The sequence below is a fragment of the Mobula hypostoma genome, chromosome 3 (assembly GCF_963921235.1).
Source record: "Mobula hypostoma chromosome 3, sMobHyp1.1, whole genome shotgun sequence".
Lineage (NCBI taxonomy): Eukaryota > Metazoa > Chordata > Chondrichthyes > Myliobatiformes > Myliobatidae > Mobula > Mobula hypostoma.
In genome coordinates this window covers 40341339-40356512 of record NC_086099.1, presented here as the reverse complement: position 1 = coordinate 40356512, position 15174 = coordinate 40341339, and the positions used below count along the sequence as shown (strand labels likewise).

Below are 15174 nucleotides of genomic sequence, written 5' to 3'. Positions count from 1 at the left end.
TCGTGAGACCACACTCGGAGTATTGTGTGTAGTTTTGGGCTCCTTATTTTAGAAAGGATACACTGACATTGGAGAGGGTTCAGAGAAGATTCACGAGAATGATTCCTGGAATGAAAGGGTTACCATATGAGGAATGTCTGGCAACTTTTGGGCTGTATTCCCTGGAGTTCAGGAGAATGAGGGGGATCTCATAGAAATATTCTGAATATTAAAAGGCCTGAACAGATTAGATATGGCAAAGTTATTTCCCATGGTAGGGGAGTGTAGGACAAGGGGGCATGACTTCAGGATTGAAGGACGTCCATTTAGAACAGAGATGCGGAGAAATTTCTTTAGTCAGAAGCAATGTTCCCTCTAACTTTTAGTAGTGAGTGTGTGCAAAAATCTTACATTGTGCAAATTTTTTTCCTGTGACATGGCACAGTTTATGTAGGTTTACAAAATATTTGACATAAAACTGCACAGAATAACAAAATAACATACATATTTAAGTCACTCAGTTATTTTTTCTCTCTCCTTTCTTTGGCATTTACCCATTCTTTGTAAACTCTATCTAGACTAATAGAACTTCCATCCATAGAAACCATACAAAAGCTACAACACAGAATCAGGTCTTTTGGCCCTTCTTGGCTGTGCTGAACCATTTTCTGCCTAGTCCCACTGACCTGCACACAGACCATATCCCTCCATACACCTCCCATCCATGTACCTGTCCAATTTATTCTTAAATGTTAAAAAAGAACCCGCATTTACCACCTCGTCTGGCAGCTCATTCCACACTCCCACCACTCTCTGTGTGAAGAAGCCCCCCCTAATGTTCCCTTTAAACTTTTCCCCCCCTCACCCTTAACCCATGTCCTCTGTCTTTTTTTCTTCCCTTGCCTCAGTGGAAAAAGCCTGCTTGCATTCACTCTATCTATACCCAACATAATTTTATATACCTCTATCAAATCTCCCCTCATTCTTCTACGCTCCAGGGAATAAAGTCCTAACCTATTCAACCTTTCTCTGTAACTAAGTTTCTCAAGTCCCGGCAACATCCTTGGAAGTCTTCTCTGCACTCTTTCAACCTTATTAATATCCTTCCTGTAATTTGGTGACCAAAACTGAACACAATACTCCAGATTCGGCCTCACCAATGCCTTATACAACCTCATCATAACATTCCAAATCTTATACTCAATACTTTGATTAATGAAGGCCAATGTACCAAAAGCTCTCTTTACAACCCTATCTATCTGTGACGCCACTTTTAGGGAATTTTGTATCTGTATTCCCAGATCCCTCTTTTCTACTGCACTCCTCAGTGCCCTACCATTTACCTTGTATGTTCTACCTTGGTTTGTCCTTCCAATACCTCACACTTGTCTGTATTAATCTCCATCTACCATTTTTCAGCCCATTTTTCCAGCTGGTCCAAGTCCCTCTGCAAGTTTCGAAAACCTTCCTCACTGTCCACTACACCTCCAATCTTTGTATCGTCAGCAAATTTGCTGATCCAATTTACCACATTATCATCCAGATCATTGATATGGGTGACAAATAACAATGGACCCAGCACTGATCCCTGTGGCACAACACTAGTCACAGGCCTCCACTCTGAGAAGCAATTCTCTACTACCACTCTTTGGCTTCTTCCATTGAGCCAGTGTCTAATCCAATTTACCACCTCTTCATGTATACCTAGCGACTGAATTTTCCTAACTAACCTCCCATGCAGGACCTTGTCAAAGGCCTTACTGAAGTCCATGTAGACAACATCCACTGCCTTCTCTTCATCCACTTTCCTGGTAACCTCCTTGAAAAACTCCAATAGATTGGTCAAACATGACCTACCACGCAAAGCCATGTTGACTCTCCCTAATAAGTCCTTGTCTGTCCAAATGCTTGCAGATTCTGTCTCTTAGTACTCCCTCCAATAACTTACCCACTACCGATGTCAAACTTACCGGCCTATAATTTCCCGGATTACTTTTCGATCCTTTTTTAAACAACAGAACAAACATGAGTCGTTCTTCAATCCTCCAGCACCTCACCCGTAGACACCGACATTTTAAATATATCTGCCAGGGCCCCTGCAATTTCAACACTAGTCTCCTTCAAGGTCCGAGGGTATACCCTGTCAGGTCCTGGGGATTTATCCACTTTAATTTGCCTCAAGATAGCAAGCACCTCCTCCTTTTCAATCTGTACAGTTTCCATGATCTCACTACTTGTTTCCCTTAATTCCATAGACTTCATGCCAGTTTCCCTAGTAAATACAAATGCAAAAAACCCATTCAAGATCTCCCTCATATCTTTTGGTTCCACACATAGCCGACCACTCTGATCTTCAAGAGGACCAATTTTATCCCTTACAATCCTTTTACTCTTAATATACCTGTAAAAGCTCTTTGGATTATCCTTCACTTTGACTGCCAAGGGAACCTCATGTCATCTTTTAGCCCTCCTGATTTCCCCCTTAAGTATTTTCTTGCACTTCTTATACTCCTCAAGCACCTTATTTACTCCCTGCTTCCTATACATGTCATACAACTCCCTCTTCTTCTTTATCAGAGTTGCAATATCCCTTGAGAACCAAGGTTCCTTATTCCTATTCACTTTGCCTTTAATCCTGACAGGAACATACAAATTCTGCACTCTCAAAATTTCTCCTTTGAAGGCTTCCCACCTACCGATCAGATCCTTGCCAGAGAACAACCTGTCCCAATCCACGCTTTTTAGATCCTTTCTCATTTCTTCAAATTTGGCCTTCTTTCAGTTAAGAACCACAACCCCAGGACCAGATCTATCTTTGTCCATGATCAAGTTGAAACTAATGGTGTTATGATCACTGGAACCAAAGTGCTCCCCTGCACAGACTTCTGTCACTTGTCCTAACACGTTTCCTAACAGGAGATCCAATATTGCATCCCCTCTAGTTGGTCCCTCTATATATTGATTTAGAAAACTTTCCTGAACACATTTTACAAACTCTAAACCATCTAGACCCCTAACAGTATGGGAGTCCCAATCAATATATGGAAAATTAAAATCCCCTACCACCACAACTTTATGTTTCCTGCAGATTTACTCTTCCAATTCTCGTTGACTATTGGGTGGTCTGTAATACAATCCCGCTAATGTGGCCATACCTTTCCTGTTTCTCAGCTCCACCCATAACACTCAGTAGACAAGCCCTGTAATCTGTCCTGCCTGAGCACTGCTGTAATATTTTCCCTAACAAACAATGCTACTCCTCCACCTTTCATTCCTCTGCCTCGATCACATCTGAAACATCGGAACCCTGGAATATTAAGCTGCCAGTCCTGCCCCTCCTGTAGCCAAGTTTCACTAATTGCTATAACGTCATAATTCCACGTGTCAATCCACGCTCTCAACTCATCCGCCTTCCCCGCAATACTCCTAGCATTGAAATATATACACCTCAGAAGATTTTTACCACCACTCACAACCTTTCTATTAGTGGATTTGCTTGAACTTTTAACAACATTTATTTTCACCCCAGCCACACTGTCAGCTCTGGCACTCTGGTTCCCATCCCCCTGCAAATCTAGTTTAAAGCCTCCCCAATAGCACTAACAAACCTCCCTGAGAGGATATTGGTCCCCCTGTAGTTCAAGTGTAACCTGTCTCTCTTGTAGGTCCCACCTGCCCCAGAAGAGGTCCCAATTATCCTGAAATCTGAAACCCTGCCCCCTACACCAGTTCCTCAGCCACTTGTCCATCCTGCAGAGCATCCTATTCTTACTCTCACATCTCCTCTCATCCTCCTTCTCTCCAAAGAGTAAAGCCCTAGCTCCCTTAATCTCTGATCATAATGCATACTCTCGAAGCCAGGCAGCATCCTGGTAAATCTTCTCTGTTCCCTTTCCAATGCTTCCACATCCTTCCTATAGTGAGGTGACCAGAACTGGACACAGAACTAATCACAGGAAAATTTAAAATGACCAATTAACCCACTAACTGGTACATATCTGCACTGTGCATGGAAACTGGAACATCCCGAGGAAATCCACACACACAGAGGAAGGAATGTACAAACTTGCTTACAGAGGACATCAGAACTGAACTCTAAACTCCGATGTCTAAGCTGTAACAGCATCATACTAACCGCTATGCTACCGTAGCACCCACTGGAATTTCTGGGTTCCTCCTGCATTGGTGTGTGTTGCTAAGAATTAGTCTGTATATTCCGTGAGATCAGTAAGCACCACTGTGGGGGAACTGCTAACTCTTTGCAAACCATAAAGCCCTTACTTCCCATACTTCCAAATTATACTTTCCTTTATATTAAAATGCCCTATATGGGAAAAAAAGATAGGCATTTTGAAATTTGTAATCATGTCCAACTTTAGCTTGTTGGAGTAGATGGCTTTGGAGCAAAAAGCACTATATTTAATTTGGGTTGCACAATCTAAGTGGCAAAGGCTCAAAAATTTCTCATTATGTCATAATAAATGATTTGCCCTGCATCTACTATATCCTAAAAATCTTGAAGGTGTAAGATGCTGCTAGAATCTCACTGACTGGGAGGCATAAAAGAATCAATGTCGCTAATGCATCATGTTGCACTCAGATTTCTGGGTGTAGATTTTATCCGAGAACTCGAGTTTCACTGTAGTCTGTGTACCTATCCAGTACCTGACTGAGAACACTTGTGGAATGTGAGATTCACGAATAGTGTTTATTGCAGAAGGCTCTTTTGTGTCAGCTGTCTGAGAACATTCTCCTCAAATTATTTGTTGTTGATAAATCGAACTTTTACAAAACAGGGAAGTATTTGCAGCAATGCACAGTGACCAAATTTCATGCTAATGTGGTCACAATCACTGGAAATAGATAGCCACAGCACCCACCAGAACTTGCTGGCTTACTCCAGCATTTGTGGATATTGCTCAGAATTAGTCTGTATATTTCACAAGATGAGCTTAGCACCATTATGTGTTAAAATGCTCAAATTAGGATCTGTTGTTTTGCAAAAAGAAAAATAAAAAGGTAGCAGGAAGCTGTTGCTTAACCAGCAGCTACTCCATATAGACAAAGTTGAGCTTATTGTCAAATGCACAAGTACATGTATGTACAGTTGCATGAAAGCAGCTTTCAGAAGAGAAACATAGATTATACACAGTGTTTTACAAGAAAACACAAATAAAGGAAAGAAAAAACAAAGTTAATTTTAGTTCAAAGCAGTCAAAACGGTAATAAAGTTGCTATACTCTAGTGATTAGGGTTTCGTCTATTGGCTCAAGAACAAATGGTTGAAGGGAAATAGTTGTTTTTGAATTTGGTGGGGTTGCACTACAAGTTTCTGCACCTCCTGCTCGACGGTAGCTGCAAGAAGATGGCATGACCCAAGTGGTGGAAACCTTTGATGATAGATGTTGCCTTCTTGAGGCAGTGTCCCCTGTAGGTACTACTGATGGTGGTGTGGGATGTTCGGGCAGATGGGGCTCGTCACCCGTGGTTGGCAGCTCACCTAGAAGGAAATCTCTGATCTCAAACCTCCACTGCCTTTTGGCTATACCCACTCATGGGGAAGGCTTCAGGAGTAAACCCTGAGGGAAAAGTCCGGAGCTGGAATCCCAAAGGCAGTCCTGTATTGAGGCCAACACTGACTGGCAAGTACTGTGACACTGCTGGTACCAAATTGGATAGGTCCCGGCAGTTCCTTTGGGTACATCAGATGTGTGGGGAGAGGGAGCTTGCTACATGGGCAACAGCTTGGTCTCCATTATCGTACCGCCCGGGCTTGAGTATCTAGACAGCTAGGACACAATATCCAAGGCCGACCCTAACTGATGAAGGTCTTTTCAAGGAATGGCCCATGATGTGTTGGACAGAGGCCACTACTCTCTGCAGCTTCTCATGTTCCTGTGCATTTGAATTACTGTACCAGGCAATGGTGCAACCAGTCAGGATACTTTGAACATATATCTGTTGAAGTTTGTTAGTGTTTTCAATTACATGTTGAACCTCCTTAACTTCCCAAGAAAGTAAAGACACTGGCACGACTTTCCATATGATTGCATTTAGGTGCTGGGTCCAGGGCTGGTCCCAATGTAGATTGGTGCATGTTCGGCCTCCTTCCTCCTCCTTCAGTAAACAGTCTGCATTTTAGTTTTGCTGACATTGAGTGTGGGGTAGTTTATGCAGCTCCACTCAACCACATAACTCATTGTCACTTGTGATTGGCCCAACATCAGCAAATTTGAAGATGGCATTGAAGCTGTGCTTAGGCAAGTAATCATACATGTAAGTAGAGTAGAACAGGGGTTAAACACACAGCCTCGAGGTGCACCTGTTTTAGATAGTCACTGAAGATGGGATGTTCTTGCCGATCATCACTGATTGAGGTCTGCCAATAAGGAAGTCAAGTATCCAGTTGAAAAAGGATGTTTGGGGCACAGGTCTTGAAGATTATAGATTTCTATACTGACGGAAAGGGCACCAGACCTGAATATATAATCCATTCTACACAAAAGGAGACTAATGCACAGATGCACCACAAGGCTGTATGCTTAGCCCTCTGCTCTACTTGTTTTACACTTACAAATGTGTAGCTAAGCACAGCTCCAATGCCACATTCAAGTTTGCTGATAACATCACTGGCCAAATCAAAGGTGGTGATAATTCAGAATATAGGAGGAAGATAGAAAATCCGGCTGAATGGTGTCATAACAACATCTTACTCAATGTTAGCAAGACAAAGGAGCTGATTATAGACTTCAGGAGAGGGAAACCAGAGGTCCATAAGCCAGTCCTCATTGGAGAATCGGAGGTGGAGAGGGTCAGCAACATTAAATTCCACAGTGTTATCATGTCAGAGAACCTGTCCTGGGCCCAGCATGTAAGTGCAATTATGATGAAAACACAGCAGTGCCTCTCCTTAGGAGTTTGCAAAGATTTGGCATGACGTCTAAAACTGACAAAATTTTGACAAATCTAAAACTTTAGATGTGTAGTGGCTGCATCACAGACTGGTATGGATACACTAATGCCCTTAAATGGAAAATCCTACCAAAAAAGAAGTGGATACGGCCCACTCCATCATGAGCATAGCCCTCTTCACCATTGAGCACATCTACATGAAATGCTTTCACAGGAAAACAGCATCAGAGACCCCCACCACTGCGCTCCTTTCTCACTGCTACCACCAGGGAGAAGGTACAGGAGCCTCAGGACTCACACCACCAGCTTCAGGAACAATCATTACCCCTCAACCATCAGGCTCTTGGACCAAAGGGGGTACCTTCACTCAACTTCACTTGACCCAACATTGAAATGTTCCCACAACCACTTTCTTCAACTCATGTTCATAATATTGATTGCTGATTTATTTATTATTTTTTTTATTTGCACAGTTTGTTGTCTTTTGCACATTGGTTGAATGCCTAAGTTGTGCAGTCTTTCATTGATTCTGTTATGATTATTATTCTATTATGATTTATTGAGTATGCCTGCAAGAAAATGAATCTCAGAATTGTATATCGTGGCATATATTTACTCTGATAATAAATTTACTTTGCATTTTGAGCTTTAATGTTCCATGTTGACCAACAGGCTAAAGTTTCTGCCTTGGAATATGCAGATCGCTATTTTATTTTAATTTTGTCCGTTGTCTATCTTGGAAATGCGTGTTTTTGCAACTGGGTTCAAATCGCTCAGTTAATTTATTGCAGTCTATGCCAAGATAGGAATAATGAACAAAGAAAATCTTCAAAAATGCAAACACGAGGAAAGCTGCAGATGCTGGAATTTCAAGCAACACACATAAAAATTGCTGGTGAATGCAGCAGGCCAGGCAGCATCTATAGGAAGAGGTACAGTCGACGTTTTGGGCCGAGACCCTTCATCAGGGCTAACTGAAAGAAGAGATAGTAAGAGGTTTGAAAGTGGGAGGGGGAGGGGGAGATCTGAAATGATAGGAGAAGACAGGAGGGGGAAGGGACGGAGCCAAGAGCTGGAAAGTTGGTTGGTAAAAGGGATATGAGAGGATCATGGGACGGACGGGAGGCCTAGGGAGAAAGAAAGGGGGAGGGGGGGAAGTGCGGAGGATGGGCAAGGAGTATAGTGAGAAGGACAGAGTGAGAAAAAGGAGAGAGAGAAAAAATACATAATAATAATAATGATAAAAGATAAATAAATAACAGATGGGGTACGAAGGGGAAGTGGGGCATTAATGGAAGTTAGAGAAGTCAATGTTCATGCCATCAGGTTGGAGACTACCCAGATGGATTATAAGGTGTTGTTCCTCCAACTCAAGTGTGGCTTCATCTTGACAGTAGAAGAGGCCGTGGATAGACATATCAGAATGGGAATGGGACGTGGAATTAAAATGTGTGGCCACTGGGAGATCCCGCTTTCTCTGGCGAAAGCGTTCAGAGAAATGGTCTCCCATCCTGCGTTGGGTCTCGCCAATATATAGAAGGCCACATCAGGAGCACCGGATGCAGTACATCACCCCAGCTGACTCACAGGTGAAGCGTCGCCTCGCCTGGAAGGACTGTCTGGGGCCCTGAATTGTGGTAAGGGAATGTGTAGCACTTGTTCCGCTTACAAGGATAAGTGCTGGGAGGGAGATCGGTGGGAAGGGATGGGGGGGTGGGGGGGGAATGGACAAGGGAGTCGCGCAGGGAGCGATCCCTGCGGAAAGCAGAGAGAGTGGGGGAGGGAAAGGTGCTTAGTGGTGGGATCCCGTTGGAGGTGGCGGAGTCATATGTTGGACCCGGAGGCTGGTGGGATGGTAGGTGAGGACAAGGGGAACCCTAGTGGGGTGGTGGGAGGATGGGGTGCGAGCAGATGTGCGTGAAATGGGAGAGATGCGTTTGAGAGCAGAATTGATGGTAAGGGAAGCCCCTTTCTTTAAAAAAGGAGGACATCTCCTTCATCCTGGAATGAAAAGCCTCATCCTGAGAGCAGATGCGGCGGAGACGGAGGAATTGTGAGAAGGGGATGGCATTTTTGCAAGAGACAGTGTAAGAAGAGGAATAGTCCAGATAGCTGTGAGAGTCAGTAGGTTTATCTACATCAGTAGATAAGCTGACTCCAGAGATAGAGACAGAAAGATCAAGAAAGGGGAGGGAGGTACTGGAAATGGACCAGGTATACTTGAGGGCAGGGTGAAAGTTGGAGGCAAAGTTAATGAAGTCAACGAGCTCAGCATACGTGCAGGAAGCAGCGCCAATGCAGTTGTCGATGTAGCGAGGGAAAAGTGGGGGACAGATACCAGAATAGGCACGGAACATAGATTGTTCCACAAAGCCAACAAAAAGACAGGCATAGCTGGGACCCATAGAGGTGCCCATGGCTACACCTTTAGTTTGGAGGAAGTGGGAGGAGCCAAAGGAGAAATTATTAAGAGTAAGGACTAATTCTGCTAGACGGAGCAGAGTGGTGGTAGAGGGGAACTGGTTAGGTCTGGAATCCAAAAAGAAGCAGATAGCTTTGAGAGCTTCCTGATGGGGGATGGAAGTATATAGGGACTGGATATCCATGGTGAAAATAAAGCGGTGGGGGCCAGGGAACTTAAAATCATCGAAAAGTTTAAGAGCGTGAGAAGTGACACGAACATAGGTAGGAAGGGATTGAACAAGGGGGGATCAAACAGTGCCGAGTTAAGCAGAAATGAGTTCGATGGGGCAGGAGCAAGCTGAGACAATGGATCTACCTGGGCAGGTTTGTGGATCTTGGGTAGGAGGTAGAAACGGGAGGTGCGAGGTGTGGGAACTATAAGGTTGGTAGCAGTGGATGGGAGATCCCCTGAGCAGATAAGGTTGGTGATGATGTGGGAGACAATGACCAGGTGCTCCTTAGTGGGGTCATGATCGAGGGGTAAATATGCATTTCTGACACTGGAAGATAAATGTCCCTACTTCGTGTGCCGTTGTTGCAAAAACTTATACAATATAAAGTATATTATTTTCAAGTTAATCTGGACCTATGTGGCTGAGTATGGGTGAGAAGGTTCAAAGGTGTTTTCTGATGGCTAATTTGGAGCATGCATTTTGTAAAGTTTAATTTTAAACAGTTCTGTCTCAATGACATCAAATAAGTCAATCTTAAAGATGAATTGCAAAAGGGAGGCAAGTTATGGAAAAACTAATGATTGTGTGAAAACCACTTTTAGAATAACAGTTTTCAGAAATGTAAATACATTTAAGGAATGAGCCCAAAGGATTTTATAAATTTGGACAATGATCCAGATCATGATACAAGTTCATGAACACACATCTCTGTTTGTTCAAAGAATCTTTCATTTTCTGTTTTAAAAGACTAACAACAGGAAGTAAGTCATTATATTTAATTTTCAACCAATTTATCTGCACTAATGGCTGTGTACACCAAATGAGGTTAACAATAAAGGCAGTATCAGCCAAGATACTGATGTCCAATTACAGATCAAAACTGACAATCTAACATCAATAATGGAAAATCCCATGTAAAGAAAATCACGGCCTTTTTGAAAGAGAAGGAACTTCACAATCTGATATCTAAAATCCCATTTTCTCACTTTTCAGACTAAAGGACATATTCCACCAGCCAGTGAAAATCTGCTTTTTTTTTAAAAAAAAAGTTATGTTAATATCCCTCATCTGAGGGGGCAGGTCTTCTGCTTGTTGTATGAAATGGGTAAGACTGAAAATACCATTCTGATCGTCTTTTATGGAATGATTAAAATAATTAAAAACACACTGCAGTTCCTTGCCTAGGCCACACTCACAGTATCTCATAACTTGTAATTCTTATCACCAACGTGAACAGGGCAATATCACAAACTGCAAGTACTTCTCATAGTAATATATTGCTTTTCCTTTCTTGAAACTGGATCCAAATGTATAACTCATGAAGAACCTAAAATTGTCTCTAAGGTGCTGTACAGCTGCAGTGTCAGAGCTGAACATTGGAAAGGAAATCCTGAAGGATTTGACAAGCCATCACATAAATAACAAATGACTGATGTGACCAACTCAGTCCTCAAGTTTTAGACTACTATTGAACTCAAAAATACTTTCCTACATCCTTACGTCTCTTCTGGATCTTTGTTGGACACTGAGGTGGCTCAGTAAAATTAGTGTAAACATTGGATTGTGCTCAAATAAAGCTGAGAGAGAGTGAGTAACAGCAGTAGCTAACTTTCAAAGTATTGGTAAGGGACACCTTGCAAGGAGACAGAGATAGAATAACCCAAGTGGTCAGCAGGATGAGTTCTATTAAGTCACATAGACCTGGAGAATACAAATGTTTAGAACTGAAAGGGGTGAACTGCAAAGCCAACTGCAAACAGGAATGACCATGTTTAGGGAGAAGGAGGCCCACAGATGGATTTAATATTCAAAGTGTGAAATATATAGTATACAGAAGTTCTATTAGAGTATTAGAATACCTTTAGAGAAACTGCCTATTGGGTACAGAAACCTTTTACTAATGACCATCTACATGACCATCTTCCCTGCATTGACTAATCTGTGTAATACTTATCAAATCCCACTAATGTGAACCTTCACTCTTTCTAACTCGAGTGTACTGTGGCTGTATTGTGTACCTACATAAAAACAAACACTGCAGCAAGGCTTCTCCTACTACAGCTCCCAAATCGATGATCTCTATTATCCAGAAAGATGACAGATGGTAGACCGAGGTCTGCAGGCTTTGAATTCCACACTATTCTAACATTTGTAAGGTGCACTGGAGCAGTCCCACCCCCATCAGCTTCTAGCACTCAATGGGCAATTGGCCAATTAACCCATCAATCAGCGCACTGTTGGTATCGGGTGGGATATGACTCTTCACAGGACAAATGTCGGGAGTCTATCCCATCAACACTGAGCTTAGGATTGCAACATGGGCTACTAGAAGTGCTCTGAAGTAGCACTTCTACAAGGTTTACCACCAAGTAGTTTCATCCTGCTTCTATTTCTTACAGTGTTCTTACAGAAAGACTTGCACTCACGTTGTGCCATTCATATTCTTGGGGAAACCCAGAATGATGTACTGAAATTAAGTACTCTCGGTGTGTATTGGACAAAGCTCAGCGACATCAATAAAAATTGAGAAAAACATGGCAAAAATATGATGGATGTAGAAACATGGAGCTGCTGCGTAGCATATGAAATTAACAAAATAATGATATTTAAAAGAAATAAATGTTTCACCTTAACTTAGGCATGTAGTTGATTTATTTTGAGTTGCTTGCTTTGTATCATTTTGGGCATTCCTCTGTTCTTTCTGGAAGTCTAAATTATGACTTTTTATTTCACCTTCTCTATTGGTAGAGATAGATTTAAAGTTGTCAGTCAACAGTTCTAATGTTTCTTTGCATGGAGAACAACTTCCTAAAATATTTTTTCAACCTAGCAAAGTGTCATTCTTTGCTTATTTCAAAACTGCCTATTTTCTTTGTTCAATAAACTTCCTTTCCAAAATTTCACATTACTATGATATGAGCAGTGCTCCTAGAATTTACACCTCACTTACCTATCACTTAGCTGGCATCTTAACGTCATTCCCAGATGAAAAAGCAAGGGCAAGTCATACATTCCACTTTATCGGGATATTGGCCAAATTTACTGGTCATGGATTATCATTCTAGGTGGTACAATAGGAATTAACAGATCAAAGATAAGATGACAAATAATAGAACCTCAAAAATGCCTTAAGTTTGCTCCATTATTCAACACTTGTTCCTATATCTCAGTACATGCTGCTTTCTGATCCTCGTATCTCTTTACCCCTTTAGGTTAAGATTGATGGATATTTTGGACACTAGAGTATACTTAACCACTGAAAAACCTTAACCCTTTGAGGGAGGAAATTCCAAAGATTCTCAAACTACACCTCAATTCTGAATGATTAATGTCTTATGCTAAAAATTTGCCTTGCAGTTTCAGGCAACAAGTAGTCTCTCAGCATTTAACATGTGGTGAACTACATCATGCTGCGATTTTCTCAAAATAACGTACGTACGAAGTAAACTTTGCCTTACCATTGACCATCCCGGTTTGAGAACTGCTGAATTGAGGTGCCAAAGAGAACATCTGGCGGGCCTGAAAATGTTTTGGCTTTCATCATGTCAATGTTAAATGCTTGGGTTAGTTGAAGAAGACCTATGAAAAAGACATAAGCAATACAAGTCTGTGATTTGTAATTGAAGTAGTAATTGAAAATAATTCCTGCAATATTAAATAATTCTGTACTTTTGAAGCATAACTGATTAACGGTTATTATTTTACCATGCAGCAGTTTTATTTTTAAAACTCTCTTACCCCTTTCTATTTACACTTGCTGAACTGATCCTGTATCCACTCAATTCTATGTTATTCTCAATCATTTGATTTACACATTCAGCCTATTATATCCATGTTGGCAATAATAAGCTGCTGTTGTGATACTTAATTGATTAAAAAATGATAACAAGGAGGTACTGCAAAGTCTAGCAGTACTTAGTAGATAAATCATTCCGTCCGTACAAGATGAATCTGAGGTTGCTGAAGGCGGAGTTTTTGGTCATGAAATCAATGGTAAACAGAATTTAAAACTGAATGGCATGTAACCTTTTAGAAATGATATTCAGGAACTGAATTAGCATTCATTTGGATTAGTGTGGATTAACTAGGGAAAACCACATGAATTTGTTAATACCAAATCATGTTTGACTACGGATTAATGAGAAAAATTTACTTTATATGGTGTATATGAATTTTCAAAGACCATTTGATAAAATAACACATTATAAGTTTGACATTAAGATTGAAATCCATGGTATTAAAAAAAAGACAGTGGAGATAAGGATAAAAATTTGGAGTAGTAGTGAAGGTCTTTTTTGTTCTGGTGGGAAACAGATGCCAGGATACCACTTTTCTTAATAGAAATTAATAGCCTGGATTTTGGTGTCCAGTGAACACAAGGAATTAAAAACATAGGGAATAGAAGCAGGAAGAAGCATTTGGACCTTTCAGCTTGCTCTGCTATTCGATTAGATCATATATAACAAAACAATCTTCCTGCTTTCTCCCAGATCCCTCAAATCCTCAAACATCTAAAAATCAATGAGGTCCAGTTTAAAATGAAATTAATTCCCAGGATTCAGCAGGTCTCCAGGGTAGAGAATTCTGAAGGTTCACAACCTTGTGAGTTAAGGCATTTTGAGATTGTGATCCCTCACCTCCGCTGAAGGAAACGTTCTCCTCACATTTATTCCTTTAACCCTTTTAAAAGATCTATGTTTCAATGAGACCACCACTCATTCTAAACTATAAAAAAAAGGCTTAGACATCGTACGGCCAGATTTGGGAACAACTTCTTTCCAACTGTGATAAGACTGCTGAATGGATCCAGACCCGGATCTGGGCCATACCCCCCAAATATCCGGACCTGCCTCTTGGTTTTTTTGCACTACCTTACTTTCAATTTTCTATTTTCTATTTATGATTTATAATTTAAATTTTTAATATTTACTATCGATTTGTAATCCAGGAAGCGGGAAGCGCAGAATCAAATATCGCTGTGATGATTTCTAGTATCAATTGTTTGGTGACAATAAAGTATGAAGTATAAAGTCTTTTAAGGCAATTAAAATATCTATCACTTTTTAAAGTTAATAAAACTCCAATGGACTCTAGTTGCTAGTGTGGTTCCCCTTTAAGACAGCGGAAGGGAGCATGCAAGTCTGGTATAAAAGTTCGAAGGAAGTGTGGCTTTCAGCTCCCAATACTGAACATCTTGCTGGCAAACATACAGTCTCTGGTAAATAAAATGGAAGATCTCAGAGCTAGATTGCTGTACCGGGGGGCATTAGGACTTGTCCTGTAATTTTGTTTCACGGTGTCTTGGATGCCCCCTACCAGTCCAGATGCAGCCATGCAGCTCGATGGCTTCACAATTCACCACCAAAATAGTACTGCTGAGTCTTCCAAAGGCAGAGGCGGTGGAGTATGCTTTATGATCAACTCCTTGTGGTGTGCAAATGTTGCAGTGCTATCCCTGTCCTGCCCATCCGACCTGGAACATCTTGTGATCAGGTGCCACCCATTTTATCTGCCGCTGGAGATTTCAGCGGGAGGAGAAGATGGCGGCGCGCCTATGCGTGCTCAGCCCTCCGGTGAAAAATGATATCGTATCTGTTAAATAGGGGCCGTGGACAATTCTAATTTGATGGAGAATGGACGTGAAAGC

General features: G+C 41.5%; 1 protein-coding gene across 2 annotated transcripts in view; it reads right to left on the bottom strand.

Moving 5' to 3' along the window:
- The window catches only part of itga2.2 (integrin, alpha 2 (CD49B, alpha 2 subunit of VLA-2 receptor), tandem duplicate 2), a 158335-nt gene that overhangs the window by 108453 nt on the left and 34708 nt on the right, over positions 1–15174 (bottom strand). For both annotated transcript variants that reach the window (XM_063042908.1, XM_063042907.1), the window contains exon 2: positions 12986–13106. In XM_063042908.1, the coding sequence (XP_062898978.1) occupies positions 12986–13106 (121 nt within the window). The remainder of the gene's footprint in view (positions 1–12985; positions 13107–15174) is intronic.